Below are 25,718 nucleotides of genomic sequence, written 5' to 3'. Positions count from 1 at the left end.
TTTCCCCAAGGGTGGGGGCGCCCTCTGCCGGGGCCAAGGGGGCGCCCAGGCTTTCCGCGCGAAGGGACTGACAGATCCACACCGCTCTGTCAAGACAGAAAAGCACGTTTTATTGGAAATCTGAGCGGCAGACAGCAGTCTGTGGGGGCAGGGCTGGGGAAGAGTACAGTCCAGATGGAGGTGGGCGCACGGAAGGTGGGTGGGAGGCGTCAGATGCCAGGGGAATTCTGTGTGGGTGAAAAGGGTAAGAGGCAGGAGAGCCCTCCAAGCCCCCTATCCCAGCCCTTCGCCCCCTCCTCCTCCTCCCCCCCTCCCTCCTCCAGCCTAGTCAGAGCTGCAGGACCTGGCTGGCTTCCATCGCACCAGGTGTCTCTACCGCCTGCGGGTGGACAGACCTAAGGAGGAACACATAGAGTTCGGATAGCAGGAGGGGCGCTCCAGCTCCTCTGGAAGGTGGGAGCACAGCAGGGCAACTCCCCGACCTCGGGTTTCAGATCAAGCCCCCCGCTCCACGCGCCCACGGAGGACCAGGAAAGGGGTTCTTGGAACCAGCTCGCATCCCCAAACACCCGAAGTCTCCCCAAACTCACGGCGGATTGAGCTGCGGAAAGTTCCCTCCTCTTCATCCGGTTCCCCAGTCCTGAGAAAGGAGATGCAAAAGGAATTGGGGATGGAAAAGGAGAGAGGCAGCTACACCCGGGAAACCCCAGTGCAGCCCCCATTTCACAGACTTGTGTACTGAGACCCAGAGATGGGCGAGGAGCAGGTTCCGGGCCGCCAGAAAATCCAGTGCACCCAGGAGCAGCTTAAGTGTTTGGCAGGAGGCACTCCAAGCCGGTAACAGCGAGTACCTCCCCGAGTGCTGGAGAAGGAACTAGAATTTGGAAGAGGAGGTATAGCCAAAGTGACTTGAGGGCAGATTGCCTGGAGACGGCCTAGGCTAGAAACCCAGAGCCTTCATCTTGCAGTTGAGCGATCTGGGGCGTGTGACCACCTTCCTGTGCCTCGGTTTCCTCATCTGTAAAATGAGGTTAATAACAGCACCTGCCTTATAGAGATGGTGTGAGGGGTAAATAACACATCATGAAACAGCATCCTGCACGTGGGACACACCCAATAAATACTACCTTTATTTATAATAACATCTACAAGTATCTTAATACCGACAAGGTATTCATACATCGCCTGGGCTTTACATTTTTATTTAAGGATGAATCAGAGAGCTAGAAACAGGACTCCGAGCTAAACTGGGCCGCCAAGTGAGGTGATCTCATTTCGCCGCGGCTCTTTCTTTCACAGCACTTATCGCGCTTCGTGATTTTATATTTGTGGGTCTGTTGGAGCCCATCGCCACCGCCCCCACTGGGCTGGAAGCTCAGCCAGGCAGGGAGGGCAGTTAATTCGTGGCTTGGTCCCAAGGCCTGGCTTGGGGCTGGGCACGTAGTAGGTGCTTGATACATATTTGCCGAGGGGTCTCTCTGGCTCTGGATTGAGTGGACTTCCGGCCTCACCCCCAATGCTCCTTCAGAGTGGGAGTAGATGAGTGAGAGCCCAGAGAGGCTTCTTACCTCTGCTGCTGGTTGAATTTGCACCGGCATCTTCTGCCTGTGGGTGGGGGCGTGGGGAGGAGTGCGCTGAGATTACGCTCTACGCGGCACAGCGAGCCAGAGCTCGCGCTCGCTAGGGCTGGAGCGGCGGGGGGGGGGGGGGGGGGGGCGGGGAAAGGGTGGGGCAGGAACAGGGGGGTGCTGGGCCTGCAGTAGAGACGCGGCTGGCCCGAGGGAGGAGTAGAGGGGCAGGGCGGAGCCTAGGGCAGGGAAAGGGGAGGGGCAGAAACAGGGGCGGGGCCGAGGGCGGGGACGTAAACGGGGCGGGCCCGGGGGCGGTGATAGAAACGGGGGCGGGGCCGAGGGCGGAGTAGAAGGGGCGGGGCCTAGGGCTGCAATAGGGGAGGGGCATAAATGGGGCGGAGCCGAGGGCGGGGCCGGGGGGCAGGAAACAAGGGCGGAGCCAAGGGCTCTGATAGGGGCGGGGTTGGAGGCGGAGCGGGGACTGGACGGGGTTGGGACAGACACCCGCAGATTCGCGGCTGGAGTCAGGGTAGGGGTACTCACTCAAGATGATGAGTATGCCCAGGATGAAAAGGATCCCGGCGATGATGAGGCCTCCGATCCGCAGGGATTGGTAGTCTGTGGGCAGCGAGGAGGAGCGTGAATGCAGGGAGGGGAGGAGGAAGGATAGTAGAGGGGCAGAATGGGGAGGAAGGGGCAAGGAGGAAGGATGGGGTAGAGGAAAGGAGGTCAATGAGAGGAGAAGGTAGAGATGTGGGAGAAGGGGGATCGGGGAGAAGAGAGCATGTAAAGAAAAGGGAGGGGAGGAGGTGGGCAAGGCAAGGAGGAGGGAGGAGACAAGCGAGTAGGGAAGGATGAGGGAGAGGATCAGGGAGAGGAGAAGGGCAGGTGGCAGCAGAGGATGAGCCATAAGAGGTAAAAGGAGAAAGAATCAGAGATACAGAGAGGGATGAAATAGACAGAGACCAACAGAGAGACGGAGACAGAGGGAGACCAAGACAGAAAGAGTCGGAGAGCCAGATCAAGAGAAAGAGAGACAATGAGAATGACAGAGACATAAACACTGAGAGTCTAGAGATAGATGGAGACAGAAACAGAGAGAGGTGTGGGGAGGGGAGGAATGAGGAGAGGACAGGCTAACCCAGCCCAGCACCCCCCTAACTCCCAAAGAAAGGTGCCCCTCCCTCCCTCACCATAGGTGAATGGGTCGTGTTCCTGTGGCGCTTCTGGAAAGAGAGAAAGAAATCAGGGTCGGATGCTTCATGGGATCCTGGACAAGGAGGGGCATAAACAGACCTTTTGGGGGTTTTACATTCCTGGGCCGAGAGTCTGGAGACTGTTGCCTACCCTCTCTGCGTCTTAGCTGCCCCGCTGCACTGTCCTGGGTGGAGCAGCAGGCACCTAACTGCCTCAGCTCTCCGTCTCATTACAGGTTGTCTCTGATTCCGTCATTCACAGGCCTCCATCCCGCCCTCCATCTCTGCCTGACCTGGGGCATCCTCTCCCCTCCCCCAGATACCAGCCTGTGACTGAACCCCACGTGAGACCCCAATTTCCTGGTGCCTCAACTGACTCAGTTCAGATTGGAGCCTCCAACTTGTTTCTCTTGCAGGGTTTCCCCTACCCTTGCCACCCTTGGGGCTGAAGTGGGTAGTGGGCTGCCTTCCCCAGACTCACCTGCGTTGACCATGGCGAGGAGACCCACACAAAGAACCAAGATGTGGCTGAGAGATGCCATTGTCCTGGGGGACACCAAGGGTCAGGAAAACTGTACCCTCGTTCCCCCACCTTTGGGGCCTGAACTCTCTTCAGGGGACTGTCTCTGATAAGTCAGAGACAGTCCAGGGACTTAATTTCAAAAGCGTCCATCATCCAGCTTGGTCACCCTGAGAAACAGAGGCACCCTCCTGCTTCACCGGGACACAGCATCATGAAAACAACCCACACAATGGGGATCACAGAGCAGCAAGGACAGGGGTGAGACACACACACAGTCCACAGGGACCTCCCGCAGGCCAGAGCCGTCCCCACAGCAGGCCCCAGATTCCCCATGCCTACCCTGGCAGGGGAGAGCAGGATGCCTTGCCCCACCCAGGTGGAGAGAGAGACACACTGCCAGGGACGAGGCAGCCAGGACATGCCCAAGGGCCCACCTGCCCGCACACCACGGCCTCACCGTGTCCGTAATATCCCAGCTCTCCTGCCCTCAGCCGCTGGCCCGCTCTCTGCCTGACCCTGGGTATAAATATCTCCCATTTCACCCTGGAGGAATTTGCCTCGCACAGGCCACCATGGCAACAGCCTTCCTCCCCCCACTTGGGGGTCATGCACAACCCTGCCCGGGTGAGGCTGGGCTGCCACATTGCCATGGGCTGCCCCCGTGGGAAAGGCCACCCCTTCTCCTCTCCTAGAAGAGAAGAGAACAGGAAAAACGTCCCCTTTGCCTGCCTCTGGGTGACATCTTTCACGAACGGACACCACCAGGCGAGTGACATGAGGCCCAGGCCCGCGGGGCTGAGAGATAGAAGACAGATGCCAGGGGCAGGAACGCACGCACACATGCACACACGCGCACACACGCGCACACACACACACAGTGGGGCTGGAATGGAGGCGACGCCCACTCCCCAAACTTCTAGTTGGAGCAGGACATGGGGTGGAGACCCAGGCACACGTTACTCCTCATCTGGGCCTCCTGCACCCCCAAACAATGACGCAACCCGACCTACACCCTACACACGTGAGTGTCCAAAACCCACACCCAGCCAGGGTGCACGTGCCACAGCAGGAGCAGGGAGGAGCTGCACCCACACTCCCACCCCTGGGAGAACCCCAACGTCCCAACCACACTCCCTTCCTCTTGGGTCTGGCCTGCCTGGGAAGCCACTCCTGTTCCCAAAATAGGCGGCCCAGCCAGGCCAGGGGTGAGGCCTGGAGGGGAAGGGCAGGGGACGCTCACCCCAGTCAGGCTGTCCCCTGCCGAAAGAAGGCCCCAAACGTCCGGCTGTGCCCTGGGGCCGAGCACTTTGGACCCCCTGGCCCAAAGCTGGCCGCGCTGCCCTCAGCCGTCTCCCCTCCCCGCCCCACCCCACCCCTACCCTCCCCAACCGGCAGCTGTAACTGGAGCTGGGCTGGAGGGGGGCCAGGGGGCGGCCCCCAGCCCAGACCGCCCTGGCCCGCTAGGTTAACTCTCTCAGCTCAGAGGGAGGAATCGTAGGCAGCCAGCCGTGGGGAAAGCTGGAGAGAGGAGGTGCCGGCAGGGAGGACTGTATTACAGGCGCACAAACACACACACACACACTCACACGTGAGCCTCGGGCACACTTCAGAGGACTTCTGAGCTGGGAGGGCAGGGTGGGTGTCAATGATTTTCCACGCTGCTCCCTGGGAATTGGGCCCAGCCTGGGCTTAAGGTCACCTGGCCTGAGTACCTAGGAGTCCACTGACCCCTGACCCCAGGGTCCTGCGGGGCCCTTGTCAGCACCACAGGGCTGTTTGGAGGGCATTTCAGCGTGTATGTAGGTTGTCTTCTACTGACTGTGAGGTCCCCCAGGGGTACACACCACACCACACACACACACACACACACAGAAACCCAAAGACCTGGATAAACAGGCACAAAACAAGACAAATACATGCATGTACATACATACAAATTCAGAATAACACACCCATAGAGAAACGCAAAGACACTCACCAGCACTTCTTACACCAGTCACAAAACACCAAGACAAACACATTTGTATACACACAAAACACACATGTGTTCATTGAGATGGATGCCCATATAGAGGCACAAAGACACAACCACACAACTGTGCACTCTTACAAATGGTCACAAAGATACACACTCTTGCGAGGACAATGCTGACAAATGTCTGTACAGAAACACACCAACACATGCACACTAAACATAAATACATTCAAAGGCACCGCCACAGCCAACACTCCTACACAATCTCAGGCATGTGAAGGCACACAAACTGTGTACATTTGTACACAGACGCACACACACATTTATATGGGCTCATGGAGAAGCAGAAAAACTGTCAAGGACACAGGCATACAACCAACCACGCTGTGGTTTCATAACCATAAAAACAGACAGACAGACACACACACAGACACACACACACACACACACACACACATCCTCATGCACTGGCAAACAGGCACACAGCTGGTCATACAGTCGCAGACATACAGGCCTACGCTCTGTGTTCACACACTTGGAGACACCACCAAGTGTGCGCTGATGTGTTTAGCCCAGAACCTCCCCATCCCTGAGCTCATGTGACCCCTAAAACCCCCTGGAGGACAACACACCTGGCGTCCTCATGGGCGGACCAGGTTACCAGGCACTGCTGACAGAGAAAAGGGGGATCAGCTCTGGGCTCTGCCATTCCTAGTTGTGAGAGCTCGAGCAGCCCAAGAGACCTCTCTGTGCCTTGGTTTCCCATCCTACAAAATGGAGAAATCACTAAGGTAATACATATCACCCTGGGCCAGGCTCAGAGGTCTCTGAACCTGACATTGTCTTTTTTAAAAATATTTATTTACTTATTTATTACTATTTATTTGGTTGTGCTGCGTCTTAGTTGCAGCTCAAGAGCCCCTTAGTTGTGGCACGTGGGCTCCTTAGTTGTGGCATACAAACTCTTAGTTGCAGCATGCATGTGGGATCTAGTTCCCTGACCAAGGGTCGAATCTGGGCCCCCTGCGTTGGGAGCTCAGAGTCTTAAGCACTGTACCACCAGGGAAGTCCCCCTGACGTTTTCTTATTATTAACTCCATTTTAGATATCTGCAAACCAAGGTTTAGCAAAGTGGAGATAATTCTCCCAAGGTCCCTCTGGTGGTTAAGGACAGAAACTGCCCCCACCTGAAAGAGACCTGGGCCCAGATACCACACTCTGCAGGACACAGATCAGGAGCGGGTAGACGTGCTCATACCCAGGCACAGCTGGCCCTGACACACACATACACATACACACGCGCACACACACGCGCACGCGCGCACATGTGCACGTGGTCTCAGAGGACCCCGGCAGCTTCAGAAGTGTCCCTCATGAGCCTCTGCCCCTTGTGGCCCTATACCCCAGAGTCACCAGCAGTCCCTGGTTAATGATAACCCTAATATTTATGTAGCCCTGGGGAGGGATGACAGAGCAGCAAGGGGGGCCAGCAGGGAGGGGGGCACCTGGCTAGCTCTAGCCAGTGCTGGGCTCCCTCCCCTCACAGGGTCCTCCCCTCACAGGGCCAGCTGCTCCAGAGTGGAGAGGCCCAGCCATTTACGGACTGGGTGATGGGCCAATGACTTAACCTCTCTGTGGCTCAGTTTCTCCTTCTGTAAAATGGAGATGATAATACTATTCAACTCAGAGGGAGGTCGGGATGATTATCTGAAATGATCCATGGAAAATATTGAGAACAAAGCCTGGCACACGGTAAGTGATCAAAAAAAAAAAAAAAAGTAAGCTGTCACCATCATCATCTTTGTCATTCTTCTCATCATAAACAGGAGGGAGAACGCTGCTGGGCTGAACACTCTGTGAGTATGGATTTAGGCCCATCTGTCTCCCCTCGGTGTCCCTGGCCCTAAGCTCTTTATCTATCTTTTTCAAAGACCCTGTAAAGAAGTTTATCATCCCTGCTTTATGGCTGAGGTAACAGAGACCGGAAGGGCCTTGCCCAAATCACAGAGATGTTCAGGTGCAGGACAAGCACTTGGGTCCAGAATCCACCCCAAGCTGTGGGGTGCCCACCCTGCTCTGAACACTCTCTATCCTCTCGGATAGAGGAGGAATTCTCTACACATCTGAGAAGTGGGTGACACGATTGCCCCATTTGACAGATGGGCAAACTGAGGATCAGGGACCCAGATCTGAGTGACCCCACCTGGTGTCAGGGGGGTCACTTTTAATACTTTTTAAAAATATTCAAGTTTAATAATTTATGCTTTACCAGTAAGACACACATTTCTACTTTTCTGTGAAAGGCGTTAGTGGAACAGTTCTGAGTATGCCAACCCGAAGCTGACCCAACGCTGCCTGGGCCTCATCTGCCAGCAGCTTTGCCCAGTGCCCTCCAAAGCCCCGACTAGCCCGCGTGCCAGGCCCACCCCATGCCCTGCTTCGTGACCGGTGACCCCTAGCTGGTGCCGTTAGGCCCCTTGTCCTCCAAGTGTTCTGGGTGTGTGCAGCAATGCCAAGAGAGGCTGTGTGTTCTCCTCATGCCTTAGTTTTCCCATCTGTAAAGTGGGGGTTAATAATACTACCCACCTCAAGGGTTTGTTGTGAGGACTGAGTAAATTCATGTCAAGACTGATGCATAGTAAGGGCTCAGTGAGTATTATTACTACTACTTCAGATTGGGTAATATCATTTATTTATTTTTCTTATTTAATGAACAGAATCTATCCAAACTGCTAAAAGCTTAGTCCAAATGAAAACAGCCAATATCCATGGGTTCTGATCTCCAAAGGAGGAATGCAAAATCATACTGGGAGGCTGTGCAGCCAGCTGCCTGGGCTTGAGTCCTGGCTCTGCCCCAGCTAGATAACCCAGATCTCAAATGACTTGACCCCTCTCTTCAGTATTTCCATCTGTAAAATAGCCATATGATAGTATCAGCCTCAGAGGGCTGTAGTGAGGTCAGCACGAGCTGATAGATGAACTTGTAGGACGCGGCGTGGTACAGAGTCAGTGCTGAAGGAAGGGGAAGGCATCATTATCATCCTTTTTCCCTTGGGTTGGCTCCCTACCCCTAAGTGAGTGGTGGGTACTCAAGGAGTTAATTTCGGGCAAGAGAGGCTGTGGGTTTGGGGCAGGGCGGCTGCCCTGCTGAGTGTCGCCACCAGAGGGAGCAGCTGGACCTGAGCTGGTCCCTCCAAGCCCGGGTGCCAGTGCCCACCCAGCCCTACTGGAGCCAGGGGAGGGGGCTGGCTGGGAGTGGCCACCGCGCCTCCAGCCCTTGGTGGTCTCTCCTCCCACCCCCCTCCTGCCTGCAGAGCCATCCGGTCCCCACCCTGGTGACAGCCTCCTCACACTCCGTGAGTGGGGTGGAGTGGGGAATCTGGGGAGGGGGCTGGCCAGGAGGGCCAGGGCAGCTCCGACGCTCCGTGGCCCCTCCCCTCCCATGGCCCTCTGGCCCCTTCCCCAGGGCTGCTCTTCCTATGGCCTCTGACGTCCTCCTCCTTCTCGCCCTGCTTTGCCTGGAGCACCCGGTGCCCAGCAAGTCCCTTTCCCAAACCTCCTGGGAGAAGGGACGTGGGAGGAGGGGAAGAAACTTCCAGGGAGCTGGAAAGGGGGGGTAGGGAGACAGAAATAAAGACACCAGACAGAGGGAGACACACACACACACACACACACACTCAGACACACACAGAAAGAGAGGCCAACAGACAGAAGGAGACAGACAGAAAGAGAAAAAGAGAAACAGAGACAGAGAGACAATTCAGATAGAAATAGAGAGTGGGAAGCAGACTAACTCACAGAGTCAGAAGTATAAAAAGGGAGAGAGACAGAAAGACAGGGAAAGAGAAATAAACAGAAAATTAGACACCAAAGAGATACAGGAAGAAAAACAGACTGAGGAGAGACCAAGAAAGAGGAGAGAGAAGCCAGGGCAGAGCGTGCCAGCGGGCGGCATGGAGGGTCACCTGGCATGGGAGATGTAGTGGCCGCGACCTGGGCCAAGCTGGGTGGGCAAAGAGAAGCCGGTGCCTCGGCGGAGGTCAGGGGGCATGGGAGGGGCAGGAATTCTGCTGCTGCTGCTGCTGCTGGCTGGGGTGGGCGTGGGGGAGGCCTGGAGACCCCCAAAGGGAAAGTGTCCTCTGAGTTGCTCCTGCTCTAAAGACAGTGCCCTCTGTGAGGGCTCCCCGGACCTGCCCGAGAGCTTCTCCCCGACCCTGCTGTCGCTGTGAGTGTCCGGCCCTCTGGAGGCCTGAGGCTGCGGATGGGAGTCCTGGGACCCCAGGAGCTGGGGGGCAGGGTGCTGACTCCCCAAGGAAACAGGGACCCATCAGGATCTTGGGAGGGGGACAGCAAAGGATGTCGGGAGGCCTGAAAGGGGGCTGCTGGGATTTGGAAAGGAGCCGGAGGGAAATTCCAAAGGGCAGGGTCAGCATCGGGGCCTGGGAAGAGGGAGAGCCGTGGGGTGGGCTGAACGCTGCCAGGATCCTTGCCAAGCGAGGAGGGCAAATGCCTGTCTCCCCTGGGATGTAGGGGAAATACACCCAGGGTCAGGTGGCATGCCAGGGTCCCCTCCGCCCCACCCCCGGACACAGGAGACAGCTCTGGGATGGGACTGGCACACTGGAGCAGTCTTCTCCTCGCCCACCATTGCCCACATCCCCAGCTCACTCGTTAGGACTGGAGTCACCCAGCTGAAGGCCGGCAGCTTCCTGAGGGTACCGTCACTGCACCTGCTGTGAGTGGGGCCCGGCTTAGCGACGGCCACCTGAGGGAGGGGGTGTCCGTGCACATGCGCGTGGGGGAGTGTGCACACATGCATGCATGTGCGTGTCCATGAAAGCATCCGTGTCACGCACATACTCACGTGGCATGCGTATGTGTGTGTGACCGTGCCCACGTGGGCTGGGGTTGGGAGGGGGCAAGGTTAACGTGTCAGGTAGGGAGCAGCAACCCTGGAAAAATGTCTTTCTAACTTCCCTGCCAGCCTCTTCGCATCCAACTCCTTCTCCGTGATCGAGGACGATGCGTTTGCGGGCCTGTCCCACCTGCAGTACCTGTGAGTGAGGCCAGGAGATGGGGGCAGGAATGGGGGCCCGGGAGAGGAAGGCGGAGCCCCTCTGTGTCTCCTAGAGTGGGGGAGATAGAGGCTTGTCGCCCTGGGGAGGAAGTGTCTGCACAAGGAACCGTCTGGAGGGGGCAAGAGGCCTGGCCTCTTGAGTGGGGTTGGGGCTTCTGCTCAACTGCCCTCTCTGTTTCAAGATTCACAAAAGGCCTGGATGACCCATGACTGTTTCTGGTCCTACCTGACTTTCAGGAGCCCAGGGAGGTTACAGAGAGGCCAGAGATAGGGAAATGTTTCAAATTAAGAGGAAACTCTTCTGAGTTAGATGGTGATGGTGGTACTGATGGTAATGGTGGTGATGACAGTATGACTATGCCAACATTAGTGCTGGCGCTGGTGGTGATGATAATGGTGGTGGTGGTGATCCTGTTGCAGCTGCTCACAGGGAAGTGGTGCCATTATTGAGGATGGTGGAGTGGGGATGATTTTGATAAAAATGGTGGACCCAACGGTGATGGTGCTATTGGTGGTATGGATGATGAAGTTTGAAGGGTTGGTGTTAGTGATAATTATCAGTATTCTGGGCATTGGTAATTATTGTGTTGGTATTGCTGTTGGTGTTGGTGATGGTTTTGGGTAGGATGTTGGTGTTGGTGTAATGGCAATGTTGTTGGTATGGGGTTTGGTGGTGACGGCGGAGATGTTTGTATGTATGGAAATTGTGGCAGTAGTGGTGCTGATGGGTGATGATATGAGTGCTGGGGGTAAAGGTGATGTTTCTGGTGTTGGCAGTGCTGGTGCTAGTGCTGAAGGTTGTGATAATGGTGGCAATGGTTTTGGTATTGATCACAAAGGCTGTGTTCTTGGTGATTCTTATCAGTGTTGCTGGCGTGGGTTTGGTAATGATGGTGTTGGTGTTGGTATTGACTATGGGAATGGGTGGTGATGGTATTGGTGACAGTGGTGACATGGTATATTGTTGGTGATGACGGCAGTTATTGGTACTGGGGTTGATGACGATGGTAGAGGCACTGGGCATGATGGATGATGGTGGAGGTATGGGTGGTAATATTGGTGCCAGTGCTGGTGCTGGTGATCATGGCAGCAGTGGTGGTGATGGTGGTGGCAGTGTTCACGGTGAGGCTGGCAATGACCATAGGGTCAGGTTCTTGGGTCCTGAAACTGTAGGCTGGGACCTTGGTGAGGAGAGGTTCCTGGGAGGTTTTCTCTGGGATTATGCAAGCTGTTGGGGGAGAATTCGGCACATTCCAGTGGCCTATGGCTTCCATGGGGTGAGTTCCCCAAGCACTGTAGGGCCACAGCAGGGAACCAAGGGCTGCCCCCTGACCCCATCTTCCCTCCACAGCTTTATCGAAGACAATGAGATTGGCTCCATCTCTAAGAACGCTCTCAGAGGACTCCGCTCACTCACACACCTGTGCGTGCCTCCATCTCCCCAGCCCTCCCTGACAGGCACCCCGCACCCAACACCCAGGCACACAGCGTATCCTGGGAGCTGCTGATGGTTTCTCCTTCTCTCCCTCCACCAGAAGCCTGGCCAATAACCATCTCGAGACCCTCCCCAGATTCCTGTTCCGAGGCCTGGAGACCCTGACTCACGTGTGAGGCTCAAGGGGGCTGGGAGGGTGGGGGGATTTGGGAATGTTTGGGTGGGGGAAGGGGACATCTGTGCCCACTCTTGGTTGGCACAAATGAGTGTGACTGCGATGGTTCCTACATATTTTCCACACCACTTGGGGGTCCTATCCTGAAACCTTGCCTGGGGAGGGGTGGGGAGCGTGGCCCCCAGGGAGTGGAATCCGGGTCGCAGCCCCTCCCCGGCCTCTTGCCCCAGGGACCTCCGCGGGAACCCGTTCCAGTGTGACTGCCGTGTCCTCTGGCTGCTGCAGTGGATACCCACCGTGAACGCCAGCGTGGGGACTGGGGCTTGTGCCGGCCCCGCCGCCCTGGCCCACATGCAGCTCCACCACCTCGACCCCAAGACGTTCAAGTGCAGAGCCATAGGTGGGGGCTTTCCCGGTGGGGTGGGAGGGACAGCAGGTGTTCCCAGAAGAAGGTGGGAGATTGGGGAACGTCTGCCAGGGCTGAGGGGCTCACCTCCCTCCCTGCTCTGCCATTTCCTGGCTGTGAGTCTTCTGAGCAAGCAGCATCACCTCCCTGAGCCTCAGTTTTCTTATCTGTAAATAGGGGTAATAAACAGTGACATAGGGCTGCTGTGAGACTTCAGTGATGTACTTGGCGCAGGGCCTGGGAGGGGAGGCCCCCGTAAATGTTCATTCTCGTCGTTGTTGTTATTGATATAAAATCGACCATTTAAAAAATACTTCCTATGATCATTTTGCTTTTCCACAAATATATTTTGGTACCTTTATGGGTACTGGGCAAAGCAGAGAGCACAGCAGTGATGAAGCCAGTCCTGGGTCTCGCCCTCACAGAGCCCACAGCCAGAGGCAAGCAGAGAGGGATGGCCCAGAATGATCAGGCCTGGGATGGGGGAAGCACGGAGGGGTCAGGGCCGGGATGGAGGGAAACCATGGAGCTACAGGAGCCCAGAGCCAGAGCGGGGGCCAGGCACAGCTGGAGGGTCAGGAAGGAGTGGACATTTGAGTTCAAACCTGAAGACCATTACTGACATCATCAAAGCGTAAGACGTGTTTTTGGTCTTTGGGATTCATAGAACAAGGGAGTTTAACTTAGTCACTCTTCATTCCATTATTCAACAAACAGTCGCTGAGGTCCACTCGGTGCCCAGCCCTGTGAGAGGCGATGGGCACACTGTGGTGACCAAGACAACCCTGGGCCTTGGCCTTGGCCTCATGGGGTCACAGTCCTGGGGGTGGGGAGACAGACATTAAATAAAACATTGCACCAATAAGTATACGGTACACATTGTGATAAACACAGGGGGTGATCAGAGAGTTTAGGGGGGTGGTCCTGCCTTGCCTGGGGCAACGGAGAAGGCTTCTCTGAAGAGGTAGCACTAGATGTGGATGCAGCTAAGTGGAGTACAGAGGGAGGGGCCCGCATGTGCAGTGACCCCCAAGGCAGCACAGAGCTTGTCCTGAATGAGGATCAAAGGGAGGCACATCTGGCTTGCGGGAGTGAGGAAGGGAAGGACACAGATGAGGTGGAAGGTGCAGGGGCCTCACTCTGCAGGACTTTGAAAGCCACAGAGAACAAGGTGGACTTTATCCAGAGGGCTGTGGGAAGCCATGGAGGGTTTTGAGCAGGGAGTGACATGATTTGATGGCCATTTTTAAAAGATCCCCTTTGGATGGGTATGCTTAGTGGTTTGGTTCATTGCTTCAACCCTGGTCCCTAGGGGTAGGGCCTGGCATGTAGAGTGAAGTATTGTAAACTGGAGTCCACCACCCGGCCCCACCGCCACCACACTGGGCAATCTGGGTGCACCATTACCCAAAAGGCTAAGTTGCTGTAACAAAGGGGCTGTAAATACCATGCATTAAAGAAAACAGAAGGGCCTGAGGTGAGCAGCCCAGGTGGGTGGGGCACCCCTGGGTGTTATCCTGCTTTCCACGGCTGAAAGCGAGCTGTGGCCCCGTCCATATGCCAGTTCACAAGGAGAAGGGGAAAGGGCCGAGTCCAGGATGAGCCGTCTTCCTACAAGCAAGGCAAGCACTACAACCATCACTCTGCTTTTGTTCCATTAGGAACTCGGTCTGGTCATGACCACACCGGACCGCAGAGGCCGGGGGGGCAGCACAGGGGGAGTGCTGGGCTAATGTGGCCTCTGGCTGGGCGGCTTTGTGCCCAGCTGCTATCCTATCTCATGGAAGATGGGAAGGATGGATTTGGCTGGACAGCTGGCTGCCTGTGCCTCTTAGCCTCAGTTTCCTCATCTATAAAGTGGATATAATAACAGAACATAACCCACAGGGATCTTGTGAAATTAAATGAATGAATAAATATGCTACTTCTAAGCAACTATTTGATGATGCCACGCAGCTTAGAAAATAGGGTACCGCCATGTTGTTGTGAGTTAATACGTCCATAGGTAAAAAGATTCCACTGTATGTCCCTACAAGGTCAACACTGCGGTGGTCCTCACGTCAGAGGAGTGCAAAGCGGGGCTCAGTGATGAGGATCCGTGGGGTGCCCCTGGCCTGCCTGACTCTCTCCCCTCCCCGCTGCACCCCCTCCCAGAGCTGTCCTGGTTCCAGACGGTCGGCGAGTCAGCGCTGGGCGTAGAGGCTTTCTCCTACCAAGGGGAGCCCCACGTTGTCCTGGCACAGCCCTTTGCCGGCCGCTGCCTGATCCTGACCTGGGACTACAGCCTGCAGCGCTTCCGGCAAGATGAAGAGCTGTCTGGTAAGCCCACTCCCATCCTCCCGCCTGCCAGGGAGCCTGCCCAGCTCGTCTGACGGGCGCCCTGCTCCCCGCCTCCCCACAGCGCCCTCGGTGGTGTCCTGCAAGCCGCTGGTGCTGGGCCCGCGCCTCTTTGTGCTGGCCGCCCGCCTGTGGGGAGGCTCGCAGCTGTGGGCCCGGCCCGGCCCCGACCTGCGCCTGGCCCCGCTGCAGGCCCTGGCTCCACGGCGGCTGCTGCGGCCCAATGATGCCGAGCTCCTGTGGCTGGACGGGCAGCCCTGTTTCGTGGTGGCCGACGCCTCCAAGGCGGGCAGCACCACGCTGCTGTGCCGGGACGGGCCCGGCTTCTACCCACGCCAGAGCCTGCACGCCTGGCACCGGGACACGGATGCCGAGGCCCTCGAGCTGGATGGCCGGCCCCATCTGCTGCTAGCCTCTGCCTCGCAGCGGCCCGTGCTCTTCCACTGGTTTGGGGGCCGCTTCGAGAGGCGCACGGACATCCCCGAGGCCGAGGACGTCTATGCCACACGCCACTTCCAGGCCAGCGGAGACGTGTTCCTGTGCCTGACACGCTACATTGGGGACTCCATGGTGAGGCTGAGCCCAGTCCCGTGGGGCAGGCACAGGCCGGGCCTGACCTGCATCAGCAGACTCCCACTCAGGGCTGGCCTTTCAGCACTGACCCCCACCTTGCGCACTGGCCTCTGAACTCTGACCCGCCTCACGGGCTAAGCTTCCTAATGTGCCAATCTTTGAGCTCTGACCCCACCCCAACACTGACTCCAAGACTGTGGCCCCTCGAGGCTGGCTGACCCTAGACCACTCCCCAACCCCCAACACTGACACTGGCCCCGAGATTCTACCGCCAAACTCCGACACACCCCAGCACCTACATTTAATCACAACCATCACACCCTGAAGCCCCAGGGCTGACAGCCCACCCCCTCCAGCACTCTCTCTCTGGAGTGACATACAGCCACGGGGAGGGCTCTGAGCCTAAAAGGCACTGATCTGACGCAGGTGTTCACAGGGTTGTCTGCACGGGAAGCAGAATGTGGGCACAGGGACAGGAGCAGGGAGACCAGGAAGACCAGGAAGGAGGCTGTGTGATGGTCCAGGAGGGAGGTGACTGTGGCTGGGCTGGAGTGCGGCCAGAATAAATGAGAGACATAAATACCATCGTAGGTGAAACTGACAGATTCCAGGGCTGACTGATTCTATGTGGGGTGTGTGGGAGAGAGAAGGGCTCAGAATGACTCCAAGTCGGTGGCCTGAGCAGCTGGGTGGTGACATTTATGAAGATAAGAAAGCTGTGGGAGTTTGGGGACATACAGGCTTCTGTTCCCAAGCTGTTCCAAGTCCTCCAAAGCCTAGAGGACCACTGATGGGCAGGCCTGGCCCTCTTGGACCCCAGCCCTAATGAGCGGCCACCCTCCGCAGGTCATGCGCTGGGATGGTTCCATGTTTCGCCTGCTGCAGCAGCTTCCCTCTCGCGGTGCCCACGTCTTCCAGCCACTGCTCATCGCCAGGGACCAGCTGGCTATCCTGGGCAGCGACTTCGCCTTCAGCCAGGTCTTCCGCCTTGAGCCTGACAGGGGGCTCCTGGAGCCACTGCAGGAGCTGGGGCCCCCAGCCTTGGTGGCCCCCCGTGCCTTTGCCCATATCACCATGGCCGGCAGACGCTTCCTCTTCGCCGCTTGCTTCAAGGGCCCCACACAGATCTACCAGCATCACGAGTTAGACCTCAGTGCCTGAGACTGGAAGGGACCCTGGACATGGCTGGCAGAGGGCTGGCATGGGGAGTCCTGGGCCTCTGGATGCCCCATTGCCTGGACTCCTGGCCCTACTCAGAGGTGACTGCTGGTCCTGTGAGATACTGACCACAGGTCAAGTTCAAGGCAAGAGCTGCTCGTCCCGTCTTAAGCAACATCTTGGCTGGGGGCAGATGACCCCTCCCCCTCCAAGGATGACTTGGGGGCTCAGGCTGGGGCTCAGGCTGGGGCACAGCCACACGGAGCCAGTACAGAAATCACGGGGGGTGGGTAATATGCAGAGCTCCATGAGGTCTGGAAGCGCTCCCCTCAACCCACTCTCACCCCTCCTATTCCCTGTAAAAGTACTACGGAGAGGATAGCTTTCTTTTTCCTTCTAAACGCAATCCAGCCAATCGCTTTTAGTGTCCGCCTCCATGACGTCATCAGTAGCTCGGCAGTTTTCCCTGCCGGGCTTGCTAACTTCCTCTGCTGCTTGTGCGCATGCCTGCTAGCGAGGCGGAAGCCCAGCGTGTCTTCCCTGTTGCGCGTGCGCAGGGAATAGGCGGGAAATTAAGAATTGTTGCCAGGAGTCCGAGGTACCCGTCCTCGGTCGGTGAAAGGGGCGAGGACAGAAAGTGTATGAGCTCAGTAAACGCGCTGTGCACCCGCCTCACCGGTTGTTGTGGGGTCATTGGGAGAGGGTGTCTGCTGTGGCATGGGGGTGGGGTGAGGGAGGAGGATTGGTGTCCCAGGAACGGTATTATGGAGTGGGGTGGGGTGGGGGTGTCCCAGGGTACATTTTGGCTGCCCTTGTTGAGCTTTCACGAGGTTTCTAAGGAGTGTGTGCTCATGATTATGGGGGGCCTAGTGGGATGTCCAAGGGATATAAGGGCATTATTAGGGGACAGGTCACGGGTTTATTGTTGGTCTCATGTCTTATGTATTGTAGGAGATACTTCGGGCTGTTTTGAAGGATTTTAGGCATTGTTATGGCTCTTGGGGACATTTTGGAAGTCTTATTGGGTATTGGAGACTGTCTCAAGGGAGTTTAGGGCTTGTTGGAGGTTCTCACACCATGTGGCCATTATATGTTATTAGGAGTATCATGGGGAATAATTTAAAGGTCTTACAGGAACATTTGAGTGTTAGGAAGGGTCTTTTATAATAAAATGGGGTCTGAGGTGAGTCGGAGGGTCACTATTATAATCATAAGCTATCTGGGTACTCCTGTTGTGACAGGATGATCCCACATCCTAGTTTTCCTGGGATGGTCCCACTGTCCACCTGAGTGTCCCAGCATTCCATCTGGCTAGAGCTCCCTTTCACTCTCAGAATGTCCCCCCATGTGGCTACTAGAGCATTTTAAATGGCAGATGTGGCTCCCATGGCCACGGAGGCAGAGGTCAGGCCCCATGCCGTCCACCAGGTCATGAGGAAGCAGGCCTGTGGGCTTGTCCCAGTGGAGAGATTCAGCTGCCAGCTTCCATGCTGGCCCCCATGCGCACCCACCTTCGCCTGGCCCCCCAAAACCCCAACACGCACATAGGGAGTTTCGAGGCTGCTTGGGCATGAGGCAAGATCATTTTAGAGTGAAAATTGAACAAAGACCCCCTCCAGTGAGAGATGAGATGGAGCCCTGGCCCGGTGGTCTGCGAATTCCATCCTGGAGTTTAGGCTCCTGTGCAGAGCCAGGACTTGGGGAAAGAGTGGCCCTCGGTGCTCTTTCAGCTGATCCATCCTCAACAGTTATGGGCAGAGCCTGGGAGAGGTGACAGGGTCAGCTTGTGAGAGTGGATCAGGTTATTTCTCCCCAGGGTGCATACACACACACACACACACACACACACACAAACACACACACCTCATACCCTGTGTCCCAGTCAGCTCCATTCTGTCCCTGTCTTACCTGAAGTGATGAGAGGTGGGGCATCCCCTGGATGGTGGCTAGGGAAAGAAAAGTGATGAGATCTCTGTTCACCCCCATTCATCCTCTCCCTCAAGGCTAGAGGAGTCTCAGCTTGCCCCGACATAGCTTCCTAGCTATTTTCCCACAAAGTTGTACCATCCCAGGGATCAAAGCTATTCATGATTGGAGGCCCTCTGAGGATTCATGGCTCTGAAGAATAAACCTGGAAAATCTCAGTAACAGGAATTCTCCAGGGCAAGACCCAGAAACCTGGCCTTTTTTTTTTTTTGCGTGATTTAGCTCTTTATCCCTGAAAGCTGTCTGTCCAGTATAAGGCAGGCACACTGCCTGGAACCCATCTTACCAGGGCTTCCGGCTGAACTTGCATTTGCATTTCCCACCTGTTAGGAGAGAGGGGAATGTCAGGGGAGGACACCCACCGCCCTGCGCTGCCCGCTCCCCCGCCACTGCTCCACTCACTCATGAGGACGATGATGCCAATGGCGCACAGAACCGCTGCGAAGATGAGCCCGCCGACACGGAGGCTGAACCAGTCTAGGAGAAACCCAGAGGGGGCCCTCGGTGCCAGCCCGTGCCCTCCTCATCCAAGCCCCCAACCGCTTGACAATATGCATTAGGCACCCCTGATGTGGGATACAGCAGTGGAGAGAACAGACAGCCCTCCAGCCCCCGCGCTCACTTTCCAGCCTCTACACAGCAAGCGACAGAGATCTAACGTGGGGTTAGGTAGAGAGAAGCGGTTTGAAGACAAATAAGCAGGGCCAGGGGACGGAGAGCCAGAAGACAGCTCTTTTAGGGAGAGTGGCCAGGGAAGACCCGGCTGAAGGGGCATATTTGATCAGAGGCCTAAGGAGGGGAGGGAGGGAGCATGGGGCGACGTGGAAGAAAACATGGGGGTGGTTCTAAGGACCAGGCTGGCATGCCTTTTTCCCTTAATCCCCTGTGTTTACTGTTCAATGCCCCAATCCTCTCCCCTGGGTCACCCCCATCAGACCCTCACCCAACCCTGTGTGGGACCGTTGGCACGAAATCGGTCTGAGGGGTGGGTGGGGCTGCAAAGGGAGGGGCACAGGCTCTCACCATAGTAGAAAGGACTGTTTTTATCTGCAAGGAAAGAAAAATAGGACATGAATCCAGGATAAGAGTGGGGATGCAGGGGTCCTGGGGGAGACTTTGGGGGCGGGACTGGTGGAAGAGTCGGTCTGACTCACCTTCCGGGTCGTTGGCATCCAAGGCAGGCAGGCCTGGTGGGGAGAAGCGGGGTAGGAGAGAGATGGGGGTGCTGGCCTCGGCAAAGCTGGGGACAGGGCCGTTGGAGCTCCAGGCCTCAGCGTAGGGTCCCCTGATGGACAGTTCCCCACCTCCCACGGGCACAGGGGTCCAACCCCAAACTAGCTTCTCTGCACGTTCCACCTTGGAAATGAGGGTTTCCCCCGACTCAGCCCCACACCTGAAATAGGTTTTCACCTGGGTGGCTTTGGGCCACGTAACCAGCCTTTGGCCTGATGTTTCCAGACACCTGGCTAATCCACACCCCCTGCAGAAACGAGCCATGGTCTTGTCAAGATGACAGGTGGCTTCAGCTCCCAGGCATTCTCAGCCCTCATCACCTGGTTCTGCCACGTCCACATCCCACCCATCCCTCACCATTCCCCTTAAAATGACTTACTAATTATAAACTTAATATGTTTTATTTAAAAATGCAACTTTATGGGCTTCCCTGGTGGCGCAGTGGTTGAGAGTCCGCCTGCCGATGCAGGGGACACGGGTTTGTGCTCCGGTCCGGGAAGATCCCACATGCCGCGGAGCGGCTGGGCCCGTGAGCCATGGCCACTGAGCCTGCGCGTCCGGAGCCTGTGCTCCGCAACAGGAGAGGCCACAACAGTGAGAGGCCCGCGTACCGCAAAAAAAAAAAAAATGCAACTTTACATCACTATCCTGAATGGAATGGCAGTCTTGCCCAGTGTAACGGATAAAAACAGATACAATGAAAGCAAAGGACTAGGATTGAATTCTGGCTAGAAGCAGTGGGCTGCCTTAGCTCTGTTCTTTCTTTGTTAAAGGGAGGCTCATATTTTTAAATTATATTTAAAGCACAAACACATGGTGCTTACTCTGTCCCAGGCGCTCTTCTAAGTGCTTTGCAAACAGTAACTCATTTAATCCTCACAGTGGCTCTATAAGTAGGTGCTACTATTGTCCAGATGGGAAAACTGAGGCACAAGGGGCTTTGGTAACTTGCCACATGACCTTGAAACTCTTACCTCTCGTAATCAAGCGTTAAGAAGTGTTAAAGACACAGTAGCCCAGGGCTGAGCCTTCTTGATATCACCAAGGAGACATCAAGACCATGCATGGCGAGCTGTGTGAACCTCTGCTGTAAGAGGTCCTCCTTTATGCGTTCCTTGAAATCACCAGTGTGGCACTTCCCACCTCCCAGGAGATGCTGTCCTGAGACTCACCACCCCACAGGGGAGGCAGAAAGCACGAGAGGGCCACACGCAAGCATGGTCACCACCCAGCTGAGGGGGTCAGGGGAAAGGCAGCCCAGGAACGGGCACTCACCTGCCAGGAGGACGAGCAGGCTCAGGGCCACCTCTTGCATGTCGGAGAGCTGGCCTGGAGGGATCTAGGGGGGAGGTCCAGCTTTAGCAGGGCCACCGGGATGCCTCTGGTTCCCAGTCCCCTGCTACTGTGCTCCTTATCCAGGGTACACAGCTCACCCCAGGGCAGAAAGCCTGGCATTGAAACTCCGCTGGGCTGAGAGATAAGAAGGAGCCGGAAAGTGCAGTGGGGGCTGGGTGAGAACGAAGACCTGAAGGGGGAGCAGCAATAATAGCTCACTGGACGTGGACTTGAGGCTTTGAGTGAATTGCCCTGGCAACCAAATGAGGAAGGTGCCACCAGCTGTTATCCCCATATTACAGATGTGGAAACTGAGGCTCCAGAGGTGAAAGTGGGTGCTCAAAGTCACCTTGCCAGGAAGCGGGATTTAAACCAGATCTGGCTCTGCGGAGGCTGTTCCTAACTCAGGACTCTCTCGGGGCCTTGGGGTGTTTTGGGAAATGGGGTGTTGGGAGCCAGGTGGCAGGAGGCCTGCTTCCTGGGAGTGTCTCCCATAGACAGCTCAGAGCCTGCCCGCCCTGCCCAGACATCGCAGAACTTGGGCTGGGCCAGGGCTGGGGACTGAGCTGGCTCCTCTTGTTGCTCTGGGCAGGATGTGGGGAGGAGAGAACTCAGAGAGGATGGGGGGAGGGGGGAGGGGGAGGGGAGGGAGAGGGCAGCCCCAGCCTCATCTTCTGCCCCACCCTCCTCGCACCCCACCGTCCTGCGTCCGCCCCACCCCTGTGCATCCCACCCCAGTCCTTGGTCCTGCCTCTACCCCTACCAAGCTCCTCTGGCAGCAAACACTTCCTCTTTCCCCAGGTAGGCCTGCCCAGCATGAAGAACACTCCGCCGCCCCCTTCCTGGTCCAGTATCAGTCCCCCTGTGCGTCCCCCATCCCCTCCCCAGCCCCTGCCCCACTGCCACAGCATGCATTGTCCCCATCTTGATAGGAAGAGCTAACGCTTAGATCCACCCTGTGCTGGGCACCGCCAAATGACCTTGCTGGGTTTTCACTCATGTAATCCCCCAAGAATCTCGGAGGCCATTGGTTATAGGCCCCATTTCACAGACGGCAAAACACATACCCTCCCTAAGCCTGGTAAAAAGCACATTGACATTCCCTGCTTTGTCTCCTGTCCACAGCTGGAGAGCACGTCCCGTGTCTCTCTCTCTCTCTCTCTCTCTCTCTCTCTGGCCTCTATGTAACCCCCTCCCTGAATTTCTTTCCTGGGAACTTTCTTAGCTTCCCAGTTCATCCCATATACCAGACTCACAGTTTTAATTTGAGCATTCACTTCTTTGAGCATTCAGGCAGGAAAAGGGCCTGTAACTTTGGGGAACATTACTAAGGCGTTTAAGACCGCACCCCCCCCCCCCAAATTTGGGGCGGTGCGGGGAGAGCTGGAGTGTGTATGTGAGCAGGACAGCCTAGTGGTTCCCGGCACAGGTCTGTAGAAGGACCACCTGTAGTCTAAAGCGAACACGTGAGGCTTTGTCACCCCCCAATCAAACTAATACTAGTAATAAGAGCAGGTGCTGATTGAATGTTTACCCCACACTAGGCACTGTTCTCAGCTCTTTGCGCTTGTTCACACATGTAATCTTCGCAGCTTGACAAAGTTGACACTATGATTAGCTCACGTTGCTGTCGCAACCCTGTCACCCCTGCGAATTCAGCTTAATGCTCTATACTGTCACCTGGGACTCAGAGTCTCAGCGCTTAAGCCTCTTTCCGTGGGAGCCTCCAAGCCTCCCTGGCTGGTGAGGGCTCCATACACCCCCATACACCCCCTCCCCAGGCATCTCCCAGCATCCCCAACACAAGGGTCACTGATGGGTGGTCTCAGCCGTACCCCAGCCCCTGCACGACATTTCCACCCTACTGTCCCATGGTGTGGGCTGCTGGGAGCTGGCATCCGGGCATCTGCCCTCTCCTGCCCTGTTCAGGCTGTTACTGGAAGAGGCCCCAGGGCAGCTCCAGAACTGACTACAGTCAGTGTGAAGCCTTGCAGAGAAAGGCAGCCTGCAGACGGAGGCTGCGCCCACCCCTCTCTGCTCGTTCCTGGCCCCAGAGATCCCAGGGCTGGTGTGAGGACTTTCCGCCGTCCACCCCCTACTATCGCTCTATTTCTCCATGATGGTGGCCAGGCCCTTCAGGCCTGAGCAAAATGACTCCCTCGTGTCCCTGAAGTCTCCGCGCCACCTCCCCATTTTACAGCTTCCCCAGGAAGCCACCAGCCCCTTCCCCTAGAGGTCTCCAGGACCCACATATTCCCAATATGCGGACACCCTGAGTCCACCTAGTCACCCACCCATCCATCCAGTCTGATCTTCCCGATCCAGATATTTCTGTTCTACTCAGAAACCCCGACCTACCCAGACCCACCAGTCTAACAGACACCCCAATCCCATCTGTGGGCCTTACCCTAGCCCCAGCTGGCTCACCCGGCCTCCTGTGCGGAGAATGATGGGGAGGGGGGCTTTCTCTAATCTGCTCCCCCAGCAAAGGACCTTGAAGATGGAAGGTTCTAGGGGTCTTTAGCAGAGAGCAGTGGAGGGACGGGCAGAGCCAAGAAGGGGTTGGAGGGAGGGGGCCCCAGCCCCTCACCTGCGTGCTCCACAGGCTGCGCGGAGGTTCAGGTTCCGGGAGAGAGCAGGGCTGCTTAGCCTGAGTCCTGCCTTTATCCGCAGCCTCCACGCCCTAAGCAAACCTGGGCAGGTAGAGAACTAGTCTGACTCCCTAAAGCTCAGGGGCTCTCTCACCTCACACCTGCTCTTAAAGAGACAGTTCCAACCCCCAACCACTAGCAGCAGGGAGCTCCCAGGGGTCTCTAGGGTCACAGCAGCCTTAGGCCAGGCAGAAGTAGAATACGATGAGGGCTGGAACTCTGCGCCTCGCATCCAGGGAGGTGGCTTTCTCCAGTCACCTGCCCCTCAGAAAAGGACCTGGAGGGAGGAGGGGTTCAGGTCTTTCACGGCAGAGCCTCTGCCTGGTGGGGCGGTGGGGGAAAGGCCATGCCTTGGTTGTAATAATCTAATCTCTCTTACTTAGATTGTGTGTTGTCCTTGGATGGGGGATGGGTGGCCATTGCGGGAGATCTGAAGTCCTCCTCCGGGCCACTTGTTGCTGTTGACACAGTTTGAGGGTGAGCAGAAGATGCTGATAAGACCAAGGTCATGAGGTGGGGACGGGATGCACGGGGTCGGGGGGTGTAAGGGGCGGGGCGAGCTGTTGGGCCGTAGACCATGACCTCTCCCCCATCGTGCCCATCATGGCCTAGGGAGACTGGGACCTGGTTCCCAGCACCAGGCAGACCTTCCCAGCCTGGGTTCTTCCCAAGGGTGCTGGGAGCCAGATGTCTCCGCAGTGGGTGTTGGGACAGGGGCTGCCTCTCACCCCGGATAAGGCCATTGCACTGTGCAAGGCTCCCTTCCCCTCCCTCCTCCCTCTCCTTTCCCTCCTCCTCATGGCATTCCTTCCAGCTGGGGTCTGTGCAGGTCCCCACTTGTTCCCCGTTGGGGTGCCCCCTCCCCCCAATTCCGCCTTTTTAGACAGAGGGACTTTTGTCTGGGGGCTGGATGGAGAACAAGGCGCCTTTGAGTGGCTGGCGGAGGATTGGGGTCACGGGGAGGGGCAGGGCCTTCCTAGGGTGGCTCTGCACTGGCCACCAGCTGGACTCCAGGCGACCCCCAACACCATTGCGGGGGTGGGGAGGAGGGTGCAGGAGCCAGGCCAGGGAGAGGGTACCATGGGGAGTGTGGAGTGCAGGACAAGGAGAGGGGGTTTTGAGGTCAAGGCTCTGCTGGGGGCAGGGAGAAAGGACCCCTCTCCACTTCTCAGCAGGGAGGGGGAAGGGTGGGGCAAGGAACGCCCGCCCAGCTACACGCTTTCTTTATGTGGGTCCCTTGGGCAATTTCTCAATCCCAGGCCCTAGACTAGGACAGGGTCTCCCTACAACTCCCACCAAGGAAGGGCCAGTCCCTGCAAAGAGTGGGGCTCAGTCAGGGTGGGGCTCAGTCGAAGCGGGAGGTTCAGAGGGAGATAGAAACAGAGAAGGAGGCCTGGTGGGGGCGGATCCCAGTCCAGCTAAGGGGGTCTTTGTGTCCGGTCAGATAACATCTCTTGCCCAGACATTTCAAGATTGCAATGTTCCTCTTAAGACCCTTCTGGTGGTCTTGGGGGTGGGGTGGTGTCTCCCTCTGCTGGGAAGTCCAGGAACTGCATGCGTCCGAGGCAGAGAAGGGGCGAGTGCTGGGTGGCTAGGAGGGATGCTCTATCCTTCACCTGTGCCGGAGTCTGCACACTCAGATGCCAGTGGGGCCAGGCAAGACTCATGAATGAGTGAAGCAGGACAGGCATGAGACTATAAGGTACGGTGGCAGCTGGGCAAACAGAACTATTGTCCTGTCTAAAGGGCAGCCACCGGGACTTCCCTGGTGGTGCAGTGGTTAAGAATCCGCCTGCCAATGCAGGGCACACGGGTTCGAGCCCTGGTCCAGGAAGATCTCACATGCCGCCGAGCAACTAAGCCCATATGCCACAACTACTGAGCCTCAGCTCTAGAGTCCGTGAGCCACAACTACTGAGCCCGCATGCCACAGCTACTGAAGCCTGTGCACCTAGAGCCCATACTCTGCAACAAGAGAAGCCACCACAGTGAGAAGCCCATGCGCTGCAACGAAGAGTAGCCCCCGCTCACCGCAACTAGAGAAAGCCCACGTGCAACAATGAAGACCCAGTGCAGCCAAAAATAAA

At 56.7% G+C, this 25,718-nt stretch overlaps 3 protein-coding genes across 7 annotated transcripts; 1 reads left to right on the top strand and 2 right to left on the bottom strand.

The window, feature by feature from the left end:
* Nucleotides 1-292: 292 nt before the first annotated feature.
* FXYD1 (FXYD domain containing ion transport regulator 1) lies at nt 293-4,643 on the bottom strand. 3 transcript variants are annotated; one of them, XM_079723596.1, is made up of 7 exons: nt 4,531-4,643; nt 3,249-3,313; nt 2,765-2,797; nt 2,115-2,189; nt 1,569-1,605; nt 591-640; nt 293-395 (listed from the first exon to the last, which is right to left on the bottom strand). In XM_079723596.1, the coding sequence occupies exons 2-7, from the start codon at nt 3,307-3,309 to the stop codon at nt 373-375; spliced, it is 279 nt and encodes a 92-aa protein (XP_079579722.1). In that variant the 5' UTR covers nt 3,310-3,313; nt 4,531-4,643; the 3' UTR covers nt 293-372. The 3 variants fall into 3 exon arrangements, with proteins under 3 accessions (XP_079579722.1, XP_079579721.1, XP_079579723.1); XM_079723595.1 differs by lacking the exon at nt 4,531-4,643 and adding an exon at nt 3,748-3,852; XM_079723597.1 differs by lacking the exon at nt 4,531-4,643 and adding an exon at nt 3,630-3,652.
* Nucleotides 4,644-8,958: 4,315 nt separating this feature from the next.
* Nucleotides 8,959-16,429, top strand: LGI4 (leucine rich repeat LGI family member 4; the record flags this gene model as incomplete). Its single annotated transcript, XM_079723439.1, has 9 exons — nt 8,959-9,490; nt 9,929-10,000; nt 10,250-10,321; nt 11,694-11,765; nt 11,878-11,949; nt 12,183-12,352; nt 14,513-14,677; nt 14,760-15,265; nt 16,115-16,429. Exons 1-9 carry the CDS (start codon nt 9,315-9,317, stop codon nt 16,427-16,429), a joined length of 1,620 nt encoding a protein of 539 aa, XP_079579565.1. The 5' UTR covers nt 8,959-9,314.
* Nucleotides 16,430-17,995: 1,566 nt separating this feature from the next.
* Nucleotides 17,996-23,674, bottom strand: FXYD3 (FXYD domain containing ion transport regulator 3). Of its 3 annotated transcripts, none has more exons than XM_079723266.1 (8): nt 23,571-23,674; nt 20,921-20,984; nt 19,567-19,599; nt 19,436-19,459; nt 18,815-18,889; nt 18,699-18,735; nt 18,335-18,372; nt 17,996-18,187 (listed from the first exon to the last, which is right to left on the bottom strand). In XM_079723266.1, exons 2-8 carry the CDS (start codon nt 20,958-20,960, stop codon nt 18,168-18,170), a joined length of 267 nt encoding a protein of 88 aa, XP_079579392.1. In that variant the 5' UTR covers nt 20,961-20,984; nt 23,571-23,674; the 3' UTR covers nt 17,996-18,167. The 3 variants fall into 3 exon arrangements, with proteins under 3 accessions (XP_079579392.1, XP_079579391.1, XP_079579393.1); XM_079723265.1 differs by lacking the exon at nt 23,571-23,674 and adding an exon at nt 22,237-22,275; XM_079723267.1 differs by lacking the exon at nt 19,436-19,459 and having other exon boundaries at nt 23,571-23,672.
* Between the last annotated feature and the right edge of the window lie 2,044 nt (nt 23,675-25,718).

This window comes from Hyperoodon ampullatus (assembly GCF_949752795.1).
Source record: "Hyperoodon ampullatus genome assembly, chromosome: 18".
NCBI lineage: Eukaryota > Metazoa > Chordata > Mammalia > Artiodactyla > Ziphiidae > Hyperoodon > Hyperoodon ampullatus.
This window is presented reverse-complemented; position numbering and strand designations above follow the sequence as displayed.